The sequence below is a fragment of the Anabas testudineus genome, chromosome 5 (genome assembly GCF_900324465.2).
Source record: "Anabas testudineus chromosome 5, fAnaTes1.2, whole genome shotgun sequence".
NCBI lineage: Eukaryota > Metazoa > Chordata > Actinopteri > Anabantiformes > Anabantidae > Anabas > Anabas testudineus.
The window spans coordinates 23013422-23037163 of NC_046614.1; the positions used below are offsets into that span (position 1 = coordinate 23013422).

At 40.5% G+C, this 23742-nt stretch overlaps 2 protein-coding genes across 2 annotated transcripts in view; one reads left to right on the plus strand and one right to left on the minus strand.

Annotated features, from left to right (window-relative positions):
* The first annotated feature begins 3989 nt into the window (after positions 1-3989).
* On the plus strand, positions 3990-9498 carry pck1 (phosphoenolpyruvate carboxykinase 1 (soluble)). Its single transcript, XM_026349629.1, has 10 exons — positions 3990-4404; positions 4750-5025; positions 5544-5728; positions 5990-6193; positions 6525-6712; positions 6846-7008; positions 7129-7353; positions 7624-7755; positions 7883-7978; positions 8110-9498. Exons 2-10 carry the CDS (start codon positions 4802-4804, stop codon positions 8562-8564), a joined length of 1872 nt encoding a protein of 623 aa, XP_026205414.1. The 5' UTR covers positions 3990-4404; positions 4750-4801; the 3' UTR covers positions 8565-9498.
* Positions 9499-15797: 6299 nt separating this feature from the next.
* The window catches only part of pmepa1 (prostate transmembrane protein, androgen induced 1), a 33472-nt gene continuing 25527 nt past the window's right edge, over positions 15798-23742 (minus strand). The window contains exons 3-5 of the mRNA XM_026347166.1: positions 23010-23063; positions 22544-22908; positions 15798-22445 (exon numbers count right to left, since the gene is read on the minus strand). Of these exons, the coding sequence (XP_026202951.1) occupies positions 22133-22445; positions 22544-22908; positions 23010-23063 (732 nt within the window). The 3' untranslated portion in view covers positions 15798-22132. The remainder of the gene's footprint in view (positions 22446-22543; positions 22909-23009; positions 23064-23742) is intronic.

The following is a 23742-nucleotide window of genomic DNA, read 5'->3' on the forward strand; positions in this document are numbered from 1 at the left end:
TGAAATGGTGACAAAGTACTATGAACTGTACTTTGTATTATGTGATTGTTCTTTGGATGAAGACCCCGTAGACGCTGTATGTTATCTGTGTATTTACGTCGATGCACTTGGTACTTTAACCTCCTATACTGCAGCTAATGTTTGCCGTGTTTGAATCGTGTATTGCACAGTTTGGACCGAGGATGAACATGACACACTTCAGTCTGTTTGCTACTTGCTGCTGTCGTCACTCCAGTAAAACTCTGAGTTCACTAAACCCTTGATTACAGCAAACGTTCTGCATCACTTTAAATCTGTTGTTTAAATTGTAATCCACAGGATTCTGGTTCCTTCTCTGTCTTTCTGTTTGATTTCAAGTAATTAGCTTTTCTTTAATTCTTTGATTTTGCAAATGCACATTCATGTTGAGGTTATGTTGCTTTCAATGGTCATAATGTATTTCCAATAATTTTTACAACTGGAGTAAACGCATTATGTAAAAGTAAATCCTGACCTGTCCTCTGCACCACTGACTTGTTGGTTTTGCAACAGTTTAAATAATAATTTAATTCAACAAAAACATCAAAACCGCTTCATTGTTAGCCACACTTTAATTTACAGGTTTTATTCATTTAATGTTGACCTTATCTGTGATACGCATGTCTTGTGGTTTTCCTATCTTATATATATAAAAAATATAATAATTTACCTTTTAATTTCTTTATTAAAGATTTATAACATCTCAAAATGCTACAGATCAAACATGGACAAGAACATTGTGCTGCAATTTCCATCCTTGTCCTGCAGTAGTAGTGTGTCACATGATTTCAAGAGATTTTCTGAACTTAGTGTTGAACATCTGAACTTCATACTCATCACGTTATCTGAGAATTCAGTCTTTTATAGATGGAATCTGTCAAACTTTCTTCCTCCAACCATAAACCTGTGGTATAGGTTTATAACTATGGTGTTGATTGTGTACAGTATCTAACACTATCTACTTCAGATTACATTCATAAGAAACTAAACTGTTTTCACAGTTGTAATGTTGAGATTTACAGTAATCCCTGGCTGGATTATGTTCACATGCAGCTGCTTTATTCTTTCAATATATGAAATGCTAATGATGCCAACAGAGTCAGTTGGAGGCTGTGATGGGTGTAGAACGCAGACCAGGTTTCCACCTTGTCGCATATGTGATTAGGTTTAAACGTCAATGTCAGGGAAAGATCGTGGTTTCAGAAGTTGTTGAGTAATAGTTCAAATAATCTAATACTGTTGTCCGACAGTCACACAAGTGTGTTTAAAAATCAGAGCTACACTACCTGCAAACCCACAAAATAACGAAGTAGGAAAACAGGAGGTAACAGAACTCCTTCTGGCACCTAAACACAAACCCATTTTGGTTTACTAATTAACAAGTGCACATAATTAATGAGCTCATACATTGTTGTACCACAGTGCAACAGAGACACAGTATAACCTACTGTACATCAGAGGACGTCCTAATAAAATAGCAAGATTTACTGTCTTACACAGCCAGGTAGAACTGACGGAGAAAGAAAACGCATGGAAATAAAGAGGACGACTCATATAACATTTAACATTTTCAATGCATTACATACATATGGAAATAATGTTACAGTGGTAATAGAGGCAAAATAAAAAATGAGAACACTGTGGCTGGTCACACAGTAACACAAACATACAAATACAAATATGCACCTTACAAATTAACATTATCAGTTGCTATTGAGCAAGTTACTATTGATGGAAGTTGTTCAGCCCTATCAGTGTTTTTATTGCAGAAAGCACGTCAACACACTCAGCTTCACACAGGTGCTGGTTTCTCAAGTCTCTTGTTATCAGACTTGACTGGATAAAACCTTTCTGCTTTATATTATCATTCATTCTGAATCATTCATCACCGTTTTCATTTACAGTTATTACATAAGTGATGCTGTGCACTTAGTGTAAATGGTGGAACTCAGTCAGAAAACATCATATCTGAAACTGTGTCAAACTCAGATGTCTGGTTATGAAGGTTTCCACCTTGGTGATGTTTTATTGATTGCAGCACGGTTGAATTTAACTGAATTTCTTTCAGCTACTTTTAGTTTTGCACAGAATGTGTAACGACAAAATAGAAACTTTACTAAATTTATCATTTTGTCACTGAACTAGGAGTAAAAAAAAAGTTACTGTATTTGCTGCTGACACCTTTTATACTTCAGTTTCACTGGATTCGTGTATATTAGCCAAAATAATATCTTTGCAGAATTTAATTTAACAGATACATCAGCATTTACTTTTATCTCAACTGATGAGAGATGAGAGTGTATGTGATGCAGCAACCATAACTCAGGGTGACCAAATTAGCTTGAAGGCTCTTCATCAGAGTATTGACTGCATTGTTCAACTGTAAATGTCCAGTTGGTCGTAAAGTTTTAAAGTTGTTCTTGTTATTTTTATGTGAATATGAACCTGCAGAGAATTATCACCTGAATCTGCAGCTTCTGTCAGGTTAGCTGTTTTCTAAAAGCTCACTGCAGCATGAAACAGCAGACAGACACAGTTAGATTTTAGCAGCTGAATATAGTGAAATATTTCCCTTAGGAGTTGGTAGAGAGCAAAAATAGAGTTAAAATAAAAAACATAGTCTGAATTAATCAGTGTGACCTCTCTCTCTCTCTGTCCCATTGTACAAATGGTAGCAAAAGTAAATGCCATTCAAGTTTAACAGCAAGGTTAAAGATCATTTGGCTGCGTGTGTTTTATGACCACTGACCAGATGTTGCCTTGTTACTTTAACTGCAACGATTGTGCACTTCTCTGTTCTGTTTTACAATTGGCAGAAACATAAAATTTCAGCAAACCAATTCAATGCTCCATCAGTGGAGTCAGAAGTCAGATTGTTATTCTAAGTCGAGTACCGGTACATCTACAGCGGTAAATCTGAACTGGACTGAAGGTTTCTATGGGAGCAATGCATGGTGCTAACACGTTGTGCAGGGGATGGATCTATTTTATCCAAAGCAATACTAACAAAACCATCTCAAGAAGAAGCAACTTTACATCACAGATCCAGAATTAGCCAGATAAAGAATGCAAAGGTACTTGTACAGAAGATCTCAACTGTGTCACATAATTTGGCTTCTGTGACATAATTTTGGACCATACTTTTGTTCAATATAGTACATAAATTATATAAAAAAAAAATCTTTTTTTTTAAAATATATTACATAAAATATAAAAAATGTCTTCATTTTGATAAGACAGTTTCAAAATAACAAAAGCTTACTTCTTATTTCCATCATAGTACAAATTGTTCTTGTACAGTACAGCATATCAGCTTCCTCAAAGGTTGACTAAAGAGAATTGCATTGTTGCATAAGGAGAAACAGCAAAATAACAACTGGTGCTAACTGGTTTTACTAATGTGGCCAGTTTTACCACTTCTGCTCCTGAAACTGTTCATACTTTTCTACTCTATAACTTAAAGTTCACCTCTGTACTTTTACCTTTAATTTCTATATGTTGCTCTTTTCTTTACAGATTCTTTGTAACTGCACACACACACACACACACACACACACACACACACACACACACACACAATTCCCCAGGCTAACCTTTGACCACGTGAGGGTGAGCCCCCATCTATCAGCCAATAAAACAGAGGCCATCCAGGCACTGCCCACGTCACAATGCCTGACAATGTCGAACCTTAAACTTGCATCATCTTAGTAATCTGGGTCAAGGTTCAACAGTAGCTGCTGCAAGACTGCAGGAGGTTGCTGCACCGAGAGGAAGAACAGAATACCACATTATTTTACAGCTTAAACTGGGATCTGAGTCGCAGTAAGAAAGAAAGACACCAATAAGGATTTCAAATTGTTCTATTGCTGACTTTTTACATAAAAAATAAAAAGTAAGACATTACTAATTCAAATTAATTCATTTGAAGAATATACAGTGCACACACTAAGACATGATCACAGAGGCTTTTCCCTATGTATGAGTGTGTTTGTTACACAGAGAGATAGTGGCAGTAGTAGAGATAATAGCAGTAGTAGTGTGGCAAAGATCTCTGGGACATGTTAAATGAAGACAGTGTTATGTGCTGCTGCTGATTAATGATTCACCACTTGGTAACATGCTGTTTTTTTTGAGCTGCACGGAACAACAGGTTCATGCAAATAACCAGAGGGGACGAGCCTCCCCCTGGGCCTCCTCCTGCCCCATCTTCCTCCTCCCATCCGTCCTCTCGTGGGACATCCTAGGGTATAAAAACAACAAACTCTCAAAGAAGATACGACTGACAAAGAAGGAGAACTGTCCTCAACTATCCTGAGCAGCAGGGACCCCTCAACTGATGAAGCCAAACTAACGACTCTCTGGTCCACACAAGCTTCCAAACAGAAGGTAACCTGATGCTCTTTCTTTTGTACCGTGGGAGCTGTGTGTAATGTGAGGTGGGAGATTGAGTTTTCCTGCAGTTTACTGGTGATCTGCACAAAGATGCTGTTGCATCAGCCAGAATTTGTCTATCTGGAAGTTGCAGCAGCTGCATGAGGTGCTGTAGTTATTCATATGCAGAATAGCACGTTGTGTAAAACTCCTATATGAGTAAGAAAAGACAAAAGGTGTCAAATAAAGGACATTTTTTAAATCTGAATATTTCATTTTGATTTAGAGCTCTGTGTACTGAACTGAATTTGAATTCTTTTGTTTTTCTCTTTTCATTTCTTCCTGCTCCTCCTCTATTAGACTTTCTCTTGTCTTTCCTTGTCTATTTATTGGCTCTCCAGAGTACTCCATCATGCCTCCTCAACTCCAGTCTCAGAAAGACAGCGGTCTCAGGATCCTGCAAGGCGACCTCAGTGCCCTCAGCCCGGCCGTCCGGGACTTTGTGGAGGCCAATGTGATTCTGTGCCAGCCTGACTCCCTCCACATCTGTGATGGCTCTGATGAGGAGAACCGTGCCATCCTGACCCAGCTGGAAGAGCAGGGCATGATAAAGAAGCTCACCAAATATGAAAACTGGTACGTTGGCTTCCGGTTAGATTCATTAGGTGGTTAGGATTGTAGTATTTTATTAGAGAGATGGTTATTTTTCATTGTAAAGGTCTTTTGATCTTTTCAGGTTAGAATAAAGGTATGACCTGAGAGCAAACACATTCCTTGATGATAACCTGTTTGCCTATTTGTCACTAGCAGGACATAGATGGATTTCCTTCTATCAGTAGTCATGCAAACACTGTTGTGACTCAGCACAATCAGCACAGTTGTTAAAGACGATGTGCATCAGTTTCACGTCAGCAGTCGCTTGTACTGTGTACCTGGTAAAAGGTCTACATTCTGACAAACCAGAAAGTCCACCCTGTGCCGGCACACAAAAAGAAACTCAAACAGCATAGCTTTAGTTACACACTTAATATATTGTTTGTTCATCTCACATAATGTTCTTGCTCTCTCCTCTTTTCTCTATTTCTCTATCTTTCTTTTCCCTTCCTCATCTTCCTCTTGCACATTTCTCTATCCCTTCCTTCCTCCTCCTGCAGCTGGTTGGCCCGGACAGACCCGAGGGATGTGGCTCGTGTGGAGAGTAAGACAGTGATTGTGACCCGGGACCAGAGGGACACGGTGCCCACGCCACTGGGGGGTGCAGTCAGACAACTTGGTCGCTGGATGTCCCCAGAAGAATTTGACAAAGCCATGGCCCAGAGGTTCCCGGGCTGTATGAAAGGTATTTGATTAAAATTAGCTTTAAAAATGTATCAAAGAGCATGTGTAAGATGGGGAAAGGACAGCGACGAAGCTACTTCTGAGATAAAGAACATTCAAAAACTTTAACAAATGGAGCTAGTGGAGTTTAAAATGTTATTTAGTGTTTAGTTACCAGATTTTCTGTACAATAAATCTTTTAGCAACTGTAGTGAAATACACAACGCCAGTAAAACTTTACAGCAACGTGTAGTCGTTAATGTCTCTGACTCTGTGTTCTCAGGTCGCACCATGTACGTGATTCCCTTCAGCATGGGTCCAGTAGGTTCCCCCTTGTCTAAGATAGGAGTGGAGCTGACTGACTCTCCCTATGTGGTGGCCAGTATGAGGGTCATGACCCGCATGGGGAAGGCTGTCCTGTGCTCTCTGGGAAATGGCGAGTTTGTTCGCTGTTTGCACTCTGTCGGCTGTCCTCTACCAATAAAAAGTAAGTAACACCAACTGCTTTTGCTTCCATACTCCTTGAACAGGAGCACTGCAGAAGATTAATGCAAATGAAAAAGACTATTACTGCTATTACTGTACTTCTGTTACTACTGCTGCTGACAACTTTAGACCTTAGTTTAGCAGCAAGGCCACTTTTAAGGTAAATGTATAGTGACAACAATGACGCTAACTATAGTACGACTGATTATGTTGCTGTCATCACCAATACTACTTTTGCTACCACTACTACTGATTACTACATGTAGCCACACTTCCTCCTCCATGCACTGTCCATTGGTTCAAGTTAACCCATTTATAAATTTCTCTTTCAGAGCCTCTGGTGAACAACTGGCCTTGTAACCCTGAGCAGACATTAATTGCCCACATCCCAGACCGCAGGCAGATTGTCTCATTCGGTAGTGGTTATGGTGGAAACTCTCTGCTAGGAAAGAAGTGCTTTGCCCTGCGCATTGCCTCACGTATCGCCAAGGAGGAAGGCTGGCTGGCTGAGCACATGCTGGTAAGAAAAATAAAACAAAAACATGTACAAAACATATACTAAATAATTAATAGATAGATTTCATCCATCTATCCCTAACTCACCATGTGTAGCTCCAAGAAATCTTACCAAAACAAATATTTCTTTTGCTTAGATCCTGGGAATCACGAATCCTGCTGGGGAGAAGAAGTACATGGCAGCAGCCTTCCCCAGTGCCTGCGGGAAGACAAACCTGGCCATGCTCTGCCCCACACTTCCAGGTTGGAAGGTCGAATGTGTGGGAGATGACATTGCCTGGATGAAATTCGATGACGAAGGTGAGAAAAGAAAGACTCCCAGAAAGTTGCACTGGGAACATTTAATCGTAGTTAATGTAATACACATTCATAGTACACAGGAACTATATTTACACACTCTTCCTTGTTCTCTATCTCCAGGCAATCTTCGTGCCATCAATCCAGAGAACGGCTTTTTTGGTGTTGCACCAGGCACCTCAGCCAAAACCAACCCCAACGCCATGGCAACCATCGTCAAAAACACCATTTTCACCAATGTTGCGGAGACCAGTGATGGTGGTGTGTACTGGGAAGGAATGGACCAGTCATTGCCTGAGGGAGTCACCATCACGTCCTGGAAGAACAAACCCTGGAGTTCAGAGGATGGTAAGATTTTTTAAAAAGTCATCAGGTTATTTAAGAGCTCAGAAAATAAGAAATTCCATGTCAGGGTTCACAATGTGAAAGGTCAAGTAGAAAGAAAAGCGCAAAAGGTGCTCCAATCAAATCTGTGAACTAGATTAAATGTTAGCTCTTGATACAATACATTTAGTAGATAGTATAGTCAGAGATTTACCATTCACCAAGATGGTAACTCGAGAACATCACAAACAAAAATGTAATAAACTTTCCCTTCCACTCTTTCTCTCTCCTTAGGTGAACCCTGCGCTCACCCCAACTCTCGCTTCTGCACTCCTGCCAATCAGTGCCCCATCATTGACCCGCTGTGGGAATCTCCTGAGGGAGTTCCAATTGAGGCAATCATCTTTGGAGGGCGCAGGCCTGAAGGTGAGAAGGAACTTTAACTAAAACAGTGGTAGAATAAGTGGATAGGATAGATTGTTCAACTGGGTAAGACAAGAGAAAGTGGAAAGAATAAATTCAGTAGGTAATTTATGATTCCTCTTCCTTTTAGGTGTCCCCCTGGTGTACGAGGCTTTCAACTGGCAGCATGGTGTGTTTGTTGGAGCAGCCATGAGGTCAGAGGCCACCGCTGCAGCAGAACACAAAGGTTAGTGATTTAATTAATCAAAACAGGCATCCAAGAAAAAAAAGGTCCCTCAATCAAAGGAGCAAATATTTCACTCCACTGTTGATACAGCAACATGTGACAAACAATGTTGATTTCTATCTTCTCTCCAGGCAAAGTAATCATGCACGACCCATTCGCCATGCGTCCCTTCTTTGGCTACAACTTTGGACAGTACCTGTCTCACTGGCTGAGCATGGCGGACCGACCTGGTGCCAAGCTCCCCAAGATCTTCCACGTGAACTGGTTCCGCAAGAGCCCCACTGCCGGCTTCCTCTGGCCCGGTTTTGGTGACAACATCCGTGTTCTGGACTGGATGTTCAGGCGGGTGAACGGCCAGGCTGGTGCCATGCCCTCAACTGTGGGCTATCTGCCCTGCAGGGACTCCCTAAACCTTGAGGGCCTTCAGGATGTGCACCTGGATGAGCTGCTCTCCCTGGATCAGGAGTTCTGGCAGAGGGAGGTGGAAGAGGTGAGGGCATACTTCACCACACAGGTGAACAGCGACCTGCCCAATGAGGTGGCCCACCAGCTGGAGCTCCTGGAGCAGAGAGTGAAGCAAATGTAAAAGTTAGAAAGAAAGACTGAACTAGTTAGAAGCAATTAGCGTGTTGGTAATTCTGGAGCGTGCACAAGTGAAGTAATTCTGAAACAGTATGTTGTAAATCCTAGAACTCAATGAGGGTAATTCTAGAAAGTATTGTTTTACCGAACTCTTCACGGCTTCATTTCTTTCATTCCAGCTTGTTGAAGAGGAAAAATTATCTTCCTGTAATTCTCCTTTAGTACATCCTCTTTTGATTTAACAGTACCTGTTTGTTAGATAGTAATGTTAGGATTTCTCAGAAATTAACTTTTTAAAAAACTCTTCTGTTAAAAATAATACTTAGCTGCAAATGTTGGTTGAATCATATGAAACTGTCGGGGTAGTAGATTTAGAAAATATCCTTCACTGTTCTCGTCTTAAATAATGGCGGTTGGATGGTGTATTGGTAAGATCACCGCCCTCCATGAGGGAGACGGTGGCTACGGCCTACCTCCAGCAGGGGTCCTTAGGCAAGACCCCCTCACGCTTATTTTGCCTTAAGTTGTTGTCCTGTACTTTGTAAGTCAGTTTGGATACAAGTGTCTGTCAAATGACTAAATGTAAATGGACATATACCAGCCAGATGGTACAAAGACTGCTGATATGAATAGAGAAAAAACAACGCTTTCTATTCATTCACACGCTGCTGTAGCAGCACAAAGGTTCAAACTGTTGTTATAATACATCGTTGTCCTCCTGAACTCTACTATTTAATAATAACTTATTATAAATGCACATTATACTATCATTGCCATCTGGATTTGTATGGCAGGAGTAAAATCAGTCGAGGTTAGCTCAGCTCCAGTGTTGATCCCTCACTAAATGGGGGAGATGTTTGTTTCTGTTTCTGTCATTATTGTTACCTTAATTTATTTTTATACTATATATTTTGGTTCAGTTATGCTGTAATCCAGAACCCCACAAAAGGGGGACCACAAATAAAGTTATTTAAACTTGTGAGTGATGTGTTTTGTCTTTTTCAGATATCACCTGCTATAAAATAAAAAAACTGCAAAAAACTGAAATCTTGAGCACATGGTAATTGTTAGACTTGTGAAGCACAATTCATATTTCAACAAAAAGCACTCTGATAGGAGAAAATAGACACCACAGATATTACGTGGTGCTTGTAAATGTCTCCTACTGTATGAATGGCAGCTGAAAACAATGATAAATGTAAAAGGGAGAAAAGTTTCATTTTTACCTTAAGAAAATAATTTAATTGATTTTAATATTAGCACTGGACTATTAGCAAGTTAGCAAGATAATAAATCATAGTACAACGTAATATCATATAAGAAGCTAAACTTGTTGAACACTTGTTCATGTTGCTGTTGCCAGGTTTGATGAAGCTTTAGAGCAGAGTTACCTAGAAGTAGGATGATAACGACCATTTTCAATGAGATTATTAGACATTATGTTCTAATTGTTCCTGGTGTTATTTATTTATTTATTTATTTGGGCAGATTATGGCTGCAGTGTTTTTTGATGGATGCTGGAGATATAACATGACAAAATCAGTGAGCTGACTGCACAAAGACTGAATACTATTGAATTTATTTAAAATTAAAGTCTTCTGAACACATGATGGCTACAGCAGTAAGGTGAGGGCCATTGAAACACAATGTAACTCAGTAATGAAGTCTAAATAATAATAATAATAAAAAGCATGTATTAATCTGGTGTTTCTTGAGTTATTAGGTTGCCTTCTGATCCTTTTTTATTTATCAACCCTGTTATGTGTTGTAACTTCTGCCCTTTTCTCTTGTTTCTCCTAAAGCAACCTGCGAAAAGGTACAGTTGTTATCCTAATGAGGTGGCACCTGAGCGGGCCTCTGCTCAGGTTACATAAGTCTGTTCTTACCTCGTCTCGTTTGACAAGATGGACTCTGTACTCACATACATGTTTCACTAACACATTCACTGATATACCCATACACTCCATGAATATTGTTTTCTCCTTTGGTTTGACTGTTTTCATTTTAGCCAGGGCATGAAGGTGTTCTTGGCTGGTACTTAGCACCACACAGTAACTTTGGACTAAGTTAGGGTTGTACAATATACATTATACATTATACACATATACATTATGTCCAGCTGTTTACAGCTGTTTACTGTCTTCTGCATTTAAAGTAGCTAAAAATATCAGCTAAGCTTGTTTTTAACAAATACTGTATGTGGTGTATGAGTTCACACACGCACACTCACGTACAATACAATGTACAGGACATGTACATGTCACGGCCGGGACAGTGGCTGCGTGAGTCCTCATGTTTTTGTCCTGTGGTTCACTGCAGCTGTTGTGTAAGACTTGAAGATAGTGGTACTAACCCAAGTTAATCATCACTTGTTTTGATGCTGTCGTGTTCACGAGTCGTACCATGTTGTGATGTTTCTTATCACAAAGCTTTCGAAGTAAACCACACGGAGACAAAAGACAAACAACAGCGTGAACTGTTGCATACGAGGCTGATCTCTGTTTGACCTTTATGGATCCATAATCAGTGTCATAGTTTGTGATTTCATCCCCCCAGGGGGCAGCAGTGGGCAGCCACATACAGCGTCAAGGACACACCTGGTGATGGAGACGGGATTTGAACCAGGCAGATTCTCTACCCACTGAGCCACCAGGCTCATTAACAAAGTTTATGAATCAATGTAAAGTCAGACGCTAAGATTCTTTTTACTAAGTAGTGGAAAGAAACGCTCACCACACAGGCATTTAGTAAAACTTCACACAGACACAGGGGAGAACAGACAGGTCCCAAACCCCCACACCTTACTGAAATGTCCATCCTGTAAATTAAATTTTGTGTTAGATGGAGTCTGATTTATTTATGCTTTATGGATGAGGATGTACTGAAAACTTCACAATGCAACAGAATCAAGAAAATAATAGTTGAACCTTTGTTGAAAACAGGCTAAAATGTTGCACAGATGTCTTTTACTACATACTAACTACATTTTGAAGCACGTTTGTGTTCGTATGTAATAGCCATGATCATTCTCTCAGTCCTACACACACAGTATGTATGTAGTCGAACTCAACACATACAATAACAAAAGTGTGTACGGTGACTGACTGCTGTCCAAACGATGGCGTAACAGACAGTGAAGTGTAGCTCCTCTCTCCAGACTGTGGCTGTTAGTACATCATGTTCCCTGCACGTTGACCTTGTTTCTGTTAATCTCTCGATGTGGAACTTCAACAGCACCAGGAAAAAACATCACATATTACTTTCTTCTGGCAACATCGGGTTTGCTAGTCTGATTGTGTTGCGGGAGCTTCTTCTAATGATTTACTCCTTGTCTTCTGCCAACTGCACATCTGAATGTTTGTTTTCCAGTCGTCTTATCGGAGGAGAAAGTACCGCACAAGCATGTAAAGCCACACTTTTACTGCGTGTCTCGAGCTGCCTGTTTTCATGTGCATATCTTATCTTTTTCCATTTTTAACTGTGCTCGTCATGTCCATGTTATGATCCTGTGGCCTCCAGTTTTATTTTCCCAGGTTTAAATGCTTTTATTTTTTTTACACCAGTGAGTTTTAAAAGTCAAATCACATGTAATAAAGTATTCCAGCTGAAACCACTGCTCCTGATAAATGGCTCTGCTCGAGCTGCACACACCTGATTTCTGTTCGTAGTTAGATTTCCCCTGCACAGTCACTTCACTGCTGGATTGTCTGCTGGGCTTCTCAAACACACTTGTGGACTTGGTTCCCACCTGTTCCAATTTGTCTGCCCTGGCTTTTCAGTAGACATACCGTCCTCCCCTGACTCATAGTAAACTTGCTTTGTCTTTGCCAACAAACAGTTGTTCTCTTCATCTTGCCCGTCAGCCTGCTGAGTTCTGCATTTTGGGTTTAAACCTGCCTGTTACTAAAATACGTAACAAATCCAGCGTGAAATAAGCTGCGTCTAATGTTCCTGTCTGCGGTTAGGTGACATGACACACTCCTCTCAGTGTGATAAAATGAGGTTAACATCTCTACACATTACTGAGACATTATTCCACACGGAGGAAGTCATGCTGAACATGAATGAACAGCAGCAGACAGCCTATTCTGAAGAAGAAAACTAACTCTGATATGACTATTGATGCTGACTGTGGGCTGTTTATCAGCAGCACTGATTAAACTATCACTGCTGTTAGTGTAAAGATGTCAGAGTGCTGGAGGACGGTTTTTTTGTCTTTGCTTGCAGAAAATATCGTACTGGACGTCATGTTTTTTTGTTGCCTCCCTTATCCTTCCTCATTTCCTTCCCCTTTTTCCTTGTTTCCTTCTTCTGGGATTTTCGAGTGAGATGATGGAGACTTGTTTTCGCTTATTAGGAGAAAAACTCTCAACTCTCACTTAATGCTGAAATATTTTGGCTCAATAAATCAATAAGATGATCTGATCTTATATCCTGCGTACTTTTTGCAACATAAAGCACTTTATCAAAAGATGTGTGTCACGTAGACCACTGCAGTGTTTGTATATCTTTGGGTTTGATAAGAAAAACAGCAAGAACATGTGTCCTGACATGTTCTAGGCTGAACAGGCCATGTCTGACACGTCTGTATAAAAACAAATATCATCTTTTGGATTTTTGGCATCAACATTGGTCACCAAAAAGGTTGAATGCTTTTATCTGCATCTCTGTCTGTAACTAGATGTGGGACCTAATGGCTAGTATACTCCTTTCTCTGAGGGTAGACATACCTCTTCTACACGTGTGCTGAACCTCTTCCTCTGCCCTCCCCCTTCCCTCATGACTGCTCAGCTGCACATGATGCTATTATCAAGTTACGGGTGATGGATAATAACCTGCTCCTCTCTAAAGAGAAAACTAGCTGCATCATGTTCGTATCAGTAACTTCAGATATCTAAGAGGACCTCTTTGGGGGCTCTGGCACTAAAGTTGTTCAAGTCTCCGAAGCGACTAGGAAAAAACACTATCTGTCACAGAGGGGGCCTGCTCAGTCTTTACTCCTGCGCCACTGAGAGCATCTTAATCAATGTCATGTCTGGTGTGGTGTTTGCCCCTCTTAGCTACAGTAGGCAGTGGGCAGTACAGAGCTGCTGGACCGAATGCAACATAAAGGCAGGGATTATGTTAACCTAACCTGCACTAAACACAGATACAGTGGATGGAAATGTTTAGCAAGTATTAGGATATATGTCTGCAGCAGATTTTATTTCAATTTATAGTAAAGTCAGGTGATCAACTGGTCACTAGCATTGATCCTGTAGGAATCAGAAATGTGCAAAGTTTTTATAACATGTCACTGAATGCAGATTTTTGAAGCTTATACTAATAATAAAACGTAAAGTTATGTGGAAAATGGTAAAACATCAACTGTGACGCTACTTTACTGGACTGAACCAGACAGATTAAGAGAAACAGCTTGAAGGGAAAATGTGCAATGTGAAGCGAACGGACAGTAGCATCAAAGGTGAGAGCTTATCAGCTGTGTGTGTTCTTACGTAGAGTGGTACATGTCTGCAAACAGTGACATCACAGAGGGTGCAGTTGGACGCTCGCCCTTTATTGGACATCAGCAGTGACACTTCCAGGCCCTGGAACAGGGACTGCTGTAATTCCTAGTGATAGGGTGAATGCCCTGCTTCTGCAGAATGCTCCACACCTCAAAGCAACATCCACATTTTACAGTTTCAATCATGTTGAAGCTGCTGAATCTGTCTCTGCACACCCTGCAAAATAGGTTTTGGCTAATTGTTGATATAATCACGTATTTAAAGGATTGTTTTATTTCTTTCCTTCCTGTTCAAAGTTACTTACATGCTCTGAATGCATGATACTGCAGTTTAAGCATAATGACTTTAAAAAACTCCTGCCGGTGCATTCAAGGACAGTTAGACACGTTTAGAGCTGAATGATAAACAAAAAGAGACAAACAAATTCACCTTATCCTTTTTGTGCAACCTCCAGTAATTCATTTTCTGTATCTTTGAATTGTTCATGCATAGTCTCCCTTAATACACCACAGAAAAGGGTTTTGAGACACATGATGGAATCATATAATAGAGGGAAATTAATACACTGATCTCCATTTCAACTGTAACAAAGCTATTAAATAATTCGTTTTGCCATGTTATGAATACATCATTTAAGGAATTACTGAATTCTTCATACTTCAAAAACTGCTGGCACTAGAGGGCCTAGTGGAAAAGTGAATGAGTAAGGAAGCAGGAGGTGAAGTCACTCGAATGTTTCCTGAATGATCTTTGGAATCTGTTTCAGTAATCGACATGCACTTTCTCATTCATCATCCCATTCCCACTTTACAGCACACCATTATCTAATGCTGCCTTTTCATCTCTTCTACCAAGTGAGCTGTAAAACCAGCTGAATAGTGTTTGTTGAGCAGGCAGACTGCCAACTGTGTGGCAAGACAGTTACATAGTAGAGAGACAGACAGATAGTAGAGTGAGTGGTTTAGTAACCCCGCCTGGGAACTGACATAGAGACCTGGCACAAAGATAAGAGAGTAATGCAGATTGTTGAGTCAGTGGAATCTGATCAATAACTCACTGAGATCCAGTTTCCAGCTGGTTACAACCAGCATCTCACCTGATCTTAGCTGATCTAAGGCCAATTTAAACCTCTGTTCCAGGTCAAGTCTCAAGTACAAACTGTTTTATACCAAGTTTCCAGTCATCTTATTCTTGACAAGTCAAGTCCACATGGTTGTTTTCAAGAAGCTTAGAATAAGTCTCATGTCCTTGAAGGTAGGTCCAGGTCTGTAATCATTACATAAGAGTAAAATAAAGGTAGTGGGTCTCCTTTCACCCCCATATAGATATAGGGGTGTGATGTATTAGAAAGTCAGGAAATCCTAAACATAAATAAGTCTGGACTGTATTTAATGCTTCTGTTTCAGGATCCTAGAGTTCTGCTCACTGCCACGAATTACCGCAACACCTGGATGGAAATGAAGCACTGTTGTAATATAATTATTAGAATCTATAGTTTGTGAAAGAATAGAGGCCTGTAAAACTCTGAGAAGAGTGAATGAAATCATCTTTCATGTGTTTTTTTACTTTCTGAAGCAGCTTCACTTTAAAAGCAGACCTAGCTAAAGTGCACCACCTGCTGGATGATCCAACACAAACTGCAGGTTATAAAAAAAAACACACTAAATAAATAACAAGAGGAGACTCGAGAATACTTATAAAACTTTTTTATTTGTTTTTTAAATTGAAGGCTAACTGAAATGTGTCCGATTCATACCATGTTCTGTGACAACAACGATAAACCATTGTCTTCTGTTTGTGACAAACAGAGAAGAGAATAACAACGCAACAAACCCAGCAATACGTAGACCATTCCAATATAAATTAAAATAAACTGTTTTAATACACAAATAAGCAAATATTATCATTGAGAATAAGTAGGCCTCTATATACGTGTGTGAGCCATGCTGTCAAAGATGACTGGACTTAAACTTTTAGCACCGGATTCATCTTTTTTCCATCATACTTCAGTGGAGGATTTATGACTCTGGTGCAAAATTTAAATTCAGGGGATCTGTTTAATTTTCTACAGGAACAGATCAGGGTTCCTACATCTACATCTGGACAGCATTTTGTCAAACTTCTCTCAAGTGTCTGGACCAGATGCATGTAGGAATCCTGACCAGAACAAAATGATTTATTGTACAAGTCCCACGTTTTACATGTTTGTAAAATAAAACTCAACCACTAGTGGAAGACTTCTACAATAGTCACTGTCCCGAAAGATACCAAGGCTTGTTTAAATATGCACACATACTGCAACCAAGAGAGAGTGTTTTCATAGATTTTCTTCAGCATTGTCAGAGGAAAGGCGCCGACGGCGCTGATTCGAAGAGCAGAGTGAGCAGAAAACAACACAAAGATGCAGGATGAGCAAAAACACAAATGAGGGAAACAGTTTGATTTATAATCAGATTTTCACCAGTCTGTTCAAATGAAGAGTATTTGTTATTGTGTACTTAAAATACTTGTGCACCACCACAGAGTTACAGTAGAAAGACTGGAAAAAGCTGTAAAGCAAAATGTTTCCCAAAGAAAATCTAACACAGAAAAGTCCAAGTCAGGTGTAACTCATCTTTCTTTCAAGTACTAAAGGATGATTACTTCTTTGGAAATGTTTTCACTGATGCTGTGGACAAATAGGTGGACGCTAGTGTTCCATTAAGATTTGGGGGGTAATAATTCTTTAGCCAGTAACTTTAACTCAAGTGTGATTTTCTTTAAGTTTCACAAACTGTTCAAGTTAGAAAAACAGGTCAAGCTTAAAACAGTGGAGTTAATTCTGGCTGTTACCACAATTTAAAAGAATTCTATTCTAATGGTTGTAGAGATATTTCTGTTTTTGTCCAAATCTGTCTTCTCTGACACGGGTGGCCTTCCATATACCACCTACACTAACAGAGTATTAAAGGGGTTCATTGCACTACAATGCATTTTACAAACAGAGGACGTCTCCGCTGAGCCTGGACACCAGAAGGCACACATGTAGACGCTGGACCAGATGAGGAAACGTCATGATTAGGGCTGTAACCAGGACTTGATAATACACAGAAAGAAGTATGCTTGAACATGCAAGTGCGTAAACAAAATGTGCTCACTTGTAAATATTCTTAATTGCTGTAAGAAGATTTATTGTAGGACTGAACACCAAGCTGAGTGCACAAGTAAGTGCTGATAAATTTAGCTAGCTTATATTTAAGCTGTTTCCAGGTGATGTACGTATGTAAAAATGTAGGAGATTCATCACTGTTATCCCCTAACAAATCACACCGTCTACTTTTCAAGCAGTTGCACACTAACATGCACACTTTGAACTAGAAAGGGCACTTAAAAGCAGAAGTACATTTCATTGTATTTACACATCCTTCCACAGTGAGCTACAGCGTTTGTGTGTTTTAGGTTTAACACTCTCAACGTTGGTTTAACAATTGGAAAAAAAAAGTAAATTGTGTGATCGATTGAAGTAAAATGACCTTTTTTGTTCTCAAGTGAATAAACAACAATAATAACAACAACAACAACAACAACGATAAAAAACATTTAGCACACTACGTTAAAATATCACTAATATTATCAAAAAGGCAAATAGTAGGTGTATTGCAACGCTCTCTGCGGCATCACTATCAAAACCATATCCATCATCCTCAATCTCATCATCATCCAATCATCATCGTCTGAGACAGTAACGGGGCGTGGCCTGGGATGATTGACAGCCCAGATTAGCCACTCACATTTTGCCTGTCTCATCGCAGGCAGGCACACTTGTAACAACAAAGCAACAATAATAAACAACAAACGTCTAACGAGACCAAGCTGAGAGCCGGCCAATGGCAGCGAGGGCCGGTCTGAAAGGAGCTCTGTCATTGGACAGCAGGCATCTCTAGGGAACAGGTAGAGCTCATACAGACAGGAAGAGACAGGCGGGAGAAGGACAGGTGTGTGGTCTGCAGTGTGTGTGTCTGTTTAGTCTGTTTAGTCAAGAGTGTGTGTGTGTTTAGTTTTTGTCTAGACAGCTGGAGGTCAGTGTACATTAACTGCACACTTACCACTGCTCTGGAAAAGATGTTGCTCGTAGACTTTACAAAAACATGGTCCTGTCATAGCTAACGTGCTAACTAATGAACACTAACACTGGCTTCACACTGGCTTAAAGCAAAGAGACGCGTGACCAGGTCAAACAGGTACAATCACCGCTGAACCGGACACATTTTAAACTTCTGGGACCTGATTGGTTTCATATGTCAACACTAATTCACAAATTGAACTTTAAAAACATGTTTAAATGTTTTTATAAGTCAGTCTTAATACAGGTTTCACACACAGATACGTGCATTGGAAGAGTTACTATATTAGAAGTGACACAGCCACAGAATATTTGAGTAAATATGAAACTACAGCCAGAGGGCTAACGTAGCTTAGCATAAAGACTGGAAACAGTGGCGAGCAGCTAGCATGGCTCTGCCCAAAAATATACATGTCAGTTTAAAGAGGAGGAATCATTACAGTTACAGTTACTCTTCCATTGCACAGATCGTGTGTGTGAATAAAGAAAGACGTCATATGACCCCATGACGTGAATTCTGACTGAAAGTCATTGTTCCATCTTTAGTTGGTGCAGTTCGACTGTTCTCGTCTCTCTGTGTGTAAACATACCATTGTTCCTGTGAAGGTAATGTGGTGTATTAGCAGCACATGGAATAATTATTTCACTTATGTGATTACATGTAGGATTTTTGTTCCCTCTGAACTTCAGGATCCTTCCCACCTGTCTTCCTTCCTTTTTTTTGTCAGCCAGCACAGTTTCCTCGATATGAGAAATTGATCCAGAGTCACCTCTTCAACTGTATCATAGTTGGATTATTTAATTTAATTAAATTAATTATATTACTCTTATTTAGTTCTACTGTGAAGCCCTGATCAGAACCCATCCAGTCTTCTCATACCCGCTGCAAACCCTCAAGCACAGGGAACCAAAACATTTGAAAAGAGAAATAGCCAGAAACAAAAGTATTAAAGAAAAGAAAAGTAAAGGAAATAAGATCAATAAAAGCTAGAACATTTTAGAACCTGGCTATTAATCCAACAATAAGGTGATTTCATCAAAGGTGATTCATCCTTTGATTAATCCAACTACTTCTCTAATTACTTTGGGTCAATAGATTAATTTCTTATTATGATCATTTTTTTTCTTCAAGTGCTCGACAGTAAATACAAAATGTCGACACAGCAGTGCAGCTCAGAAACAGGAGAAAGCCGGACTTCTCTCAGTCTATTTGTCTTTAAACTAACCCGGTCTTTCAGAAAATATGTCCCAACTTGTCACTAAGGAATAAACAATGGGATTAAGAATTCACTGGATTAGATTAAAGAGCATTTCTTTCTGGCCTTTAACTTTCTCCCCTCCTCAGGCTACAAAGTTAAGTCGACTCAGCTTTGGCTGCAGTTTGGTTTGATCCCTGTGGAGGGCGCTGTTGCATAAAGACTGGACACTAGAGGGCGCTGGCTTCATTTGGGCCTACATGTGATACCTTCTTAACTACAAAAATTAACAGTAATGTGTCTAACATGTTGGTTTAATCTGCTATTTCACTCTAATGTACGCTCTACCTTTATCTCCACACTCCTAAAACACGGCACAAGACAAGTTGCTGTTAACACTCGTGTCACTTTTCAACACTTCAGTGTGTCTTGTTTGCAACAACCTGCCTCATGCTGCGTTCAACACACAAAGACGTGTGTTCCAATTCTAAAGAGTCGGTCATTACTAAGGCTGGGTCTTTGTAGTAAGTTGTGTGTTTTCTGCTAGAAGAATGTTTAAAGTTTAAAGTCTTTGCATCTTTTAAAAGTGTGGATCTAAAGGTTGCAGTAGAAAATCTAAAATCGAAAAACTGGACCACAGTTTGAAAGTTATTTTAGAGTTCGTTTAGCGACGGGCTGAGGCTGACACTGGCTGACAGAGGATTGTTGTCTCCTTCCTGGTGCAGTAAAGTGCTCAGAGATGCCCGCAAGAGAGAAAACTGACCAGAGGTGCCACTGTTTGTTTGAAAAACACAGGATAAATGCGACTTTAAAACAAACTATACACTGATCTTACATGTTGGGGAGTGAGATCACAGCAGTGCACAGTCAGCGTATCACACACTTAGTCCCTGTAGGGTGACCTGATGGGGATGTTAGGTATCACTGGGTCTGCATCATCCTCTCTGTCTCTTCTCACCCAATGAACAAAAGTCCCTGACATTCAAATAACATAACACACACACACACACACACACGCGCGCACACACACACACACACACACACACACACACACACACACTACTCTACTACATCCTACTCTGCTTTACTCTGTCTACTGTTACATTACACATCGTCTTGATTAGTTCAAACATTTGTTCGATGTGACAAAGTCTGATTAACATGAGCAAATGTGCTCGAATTGTTTGGTCGAAGTACTGATAGCCTGCTTTGGGATTGGCTAACAGTTCGGCCAATAGGATGAGAGAGAGGGAGAGCTACCTGCAGAGTTTCTGATTGGGCCCACAGGTTGAATTCTGACTCGTGGTTGGCTCGCAGGACTCGGACATTTGCATAAAACAGGGATTTTTGTTCAATCAATGGTACAGTAATAGTTGGTCTGAGTCCATTGGACCAAAGTCAGAATATCCCCACGATATGTTCTCGTGATAGTAACTGCTGTGCACTGATCTGGTCTGACCTTCTGGTTAGTCTCCACGGTGTCATGAGTCTCTTACTTAGTTTCCGCCCCAATAGACAGAGCTCCTTCACAGTAAAAGTCTCTCTCACACGTTCCATCTGCTCCATCATACTAAAAAATAGTGCAATTCTTTTCAGCATTTATATAAATAACTCTGAATTCATGCTTTTAAGTTCGCTCTCGGTTTGCATACATGTGTCTATATACTCCTTATGTAATGTATATACATGCCAACATGTATGTAGCAAAATGTTCAACATGAAAGTTGGCACCCCAACAGATTACTGATGTTTGCTTCTTTCTCTATAACTAGACAACATATAAAAACAAACAGAAAAACATTTTTACTCATACGAATCCATCAAGTTTAGAAAAATACCCCTACTTTCTCTATTTTCTCTCTTATCAATCATATTGCGTTTTTTTTTCTGTGTTGAACAGTCTTGAACTTTGTGCAAACCTTCTTCAGAAACCATAAAAAAAAAAGGATTTTAGCCACAACTCCTGCACTGGTTGGTTGACATAAGGCAGAACATTGAGCTCGTGCTATAACTGGTAAGCTAAGATGCACTAACTACATCTAAATGCTTTGTGGAAATACTCTAGTGTGCTGACCCGTCCCAGCGATACAGCTAAAGCCTGGAGCAGGAGTCGCTGCCAACAACAGACTGTGCAGTCATGAACAGAAGTACATGGAGTGAAAGCAGCACGGGGGATTATCACTACATAAGGAACAAAAAAATCCTAAAACCTGGAAGAACCAAGAAGATTGCAACGTTTCGCTATTCACTTGGATAGGAATTTTCTTGTAAGTGCGAAAAACGCGAAACAAACAAAAAGTACGACAGAAACAAGCAGAACAAGTAAATATTTATAGTGAACCAAGACTACTTTGAGCAGTTTGAGGAGGGATGAGGTGGAGTTGTTAAGAGAAGGAGGCTTTAGTATCCACCTTTCTGCTTTCCACCTTTTGCCCCCGCTCTCTGACAACATCATCGGTTCATGTGAAGTGCTCCTCAGACTGGAATTAGGAAGCTGTGCAACAGAAACTACCAGATGCTCTCCAGCGACTGTGCTCTGCAGGAGTGATGTGGTTTCCAGGTGTTTGTTACCTAACGAGAAGCCAGCGTGTGCTGCTGCATCCCGGTCCTAGCCTCATCCAGGAAGTGGACTGACATGAACCAGCCATTCAGAGTTGATTTGACCATTGACCAGGCTGTTGTCCTCATTGGTTACTGACTGTTTTCCAAATGGCAGGCAGACATATTCCTGGCTTTCCTGCAGGCTAAGAAAGAAGAAGTAGCATCATCACACCTGCTGGGGCTTCTGGGATTTCTCCTTTGTATTCCTGGCATTCCTGTTGTCCACACTTCCTTGCTGCTGAAGTGGAGGTCGAAGCAGACCATGAATGAGTGAGGACGGGGGTGCCTGTGGGGCTGATACAGTTCGATGGTTGTGGCTGGGATTCAGGGACGCGGGGTGGTAGTAGTGACCAATCACCTCGCTGTAAGCTGGGGGAGCTCCCTCTACTCGAGCGCCCTGCTTCTGCTGCCGAGACAAGGCCTCCTGGGCTTCTAGCACACTGATGCCTGAATGGACGCTTGGAGGAGGTGCCTGCAGACTGGGAGAGATACTTTGCATTTATAAATCTTAATTCAATACATAAATGCAGGTGATAGTTCATAGGTGAACCCAGGTGCAGTGACATGGCATCATTACCTGGCCTGCAGACAGGAGTTGGATGGATCGAGTGCGTGGGAATCAAACACTGTTCGGTTGGGTGGAGCTCTGACCGATTCGCGGTTCAACTCCATCTGCTGCTCTGGGTCTCTGAGCTGTAAGGTGCAGGGGCCCTGGTACGGCGGGGGCTCCTCCCCGTCTGAGAGGGAGATGGTAGGGGGGAGATCGATGATGCTCTGGGGCAGGTAGGGATATGTTGGCTGGAAGCGACTGGGGCCGTACGTGTGCTGGAAGCGCTGAGACTGGATAGGAGGCTGGGGCTGGGACTGGGTGTGTTGAGGCTCCCGCTGAAGGTAGGACGAGTGGATCCCTCTGTCTGGGGGGCGGGGGTTATACACCTGGTGCTGTGTGAAGAACAACATCTCATTACTGCTGTATTACATTGTATAAGAAGAACTCTCGGTTAATTCGGCGCATATTATGTTAAAAACGCAGCAGAACTCACTTCATTCAGACCACTGTTTGTTCCAGTGCTCTCAGAAGACCACAGAGGCCCCTCCTGAAAGAGAGAGAGGGAGGGAGATTAAATGTTAATCATTGGAATTTTTTCATATACTGAAGTTGATATATGCAGTAATTTTACCTTTATTTCAAATGCATTTACCAAATGTTTCACTCTTGTACCATTTAGTACTATTTATGTTGTGGTTTTGTGTTATGAATATATCTTATATCAATAAAGTTCATTTAAATGTGATTAACAAAGACAGTCACGCATGAACAATAATAAATCAAATTCAATACTAATGTCATTAAGTCTATACTATAAACATTTGATTATACTTCCTTTAGCTCTAAATATTTCAATGATGGTATAAAACAAAAATATTTTGAGTTTGGAAATCAGCTACTGAATATTTGAAATTTACTCTTCACATTTGCGAAGAAAACAATTTTCCAGGCTTTAATTTGGTGATAACATTATTCTCATGACATGACGTCTGTTTTCACATACTCTGTGGCACTAAGTTATAAAACACATAATACACTTTGTGTATGAATTGTAAACCTCTCTAAGGCAAATATCTGTGAGTCAGACTCCAGTACTACTACTAATGCACACAATGTGTCTGTGTTCATCTACATTCAACACTCATCCACTAGAGGGCTGCACGGGTGCAGAACCATCACTCTTTGGTATAGTGCCTGTTTAAATGTCCAACTATCTTCCTTCCCTG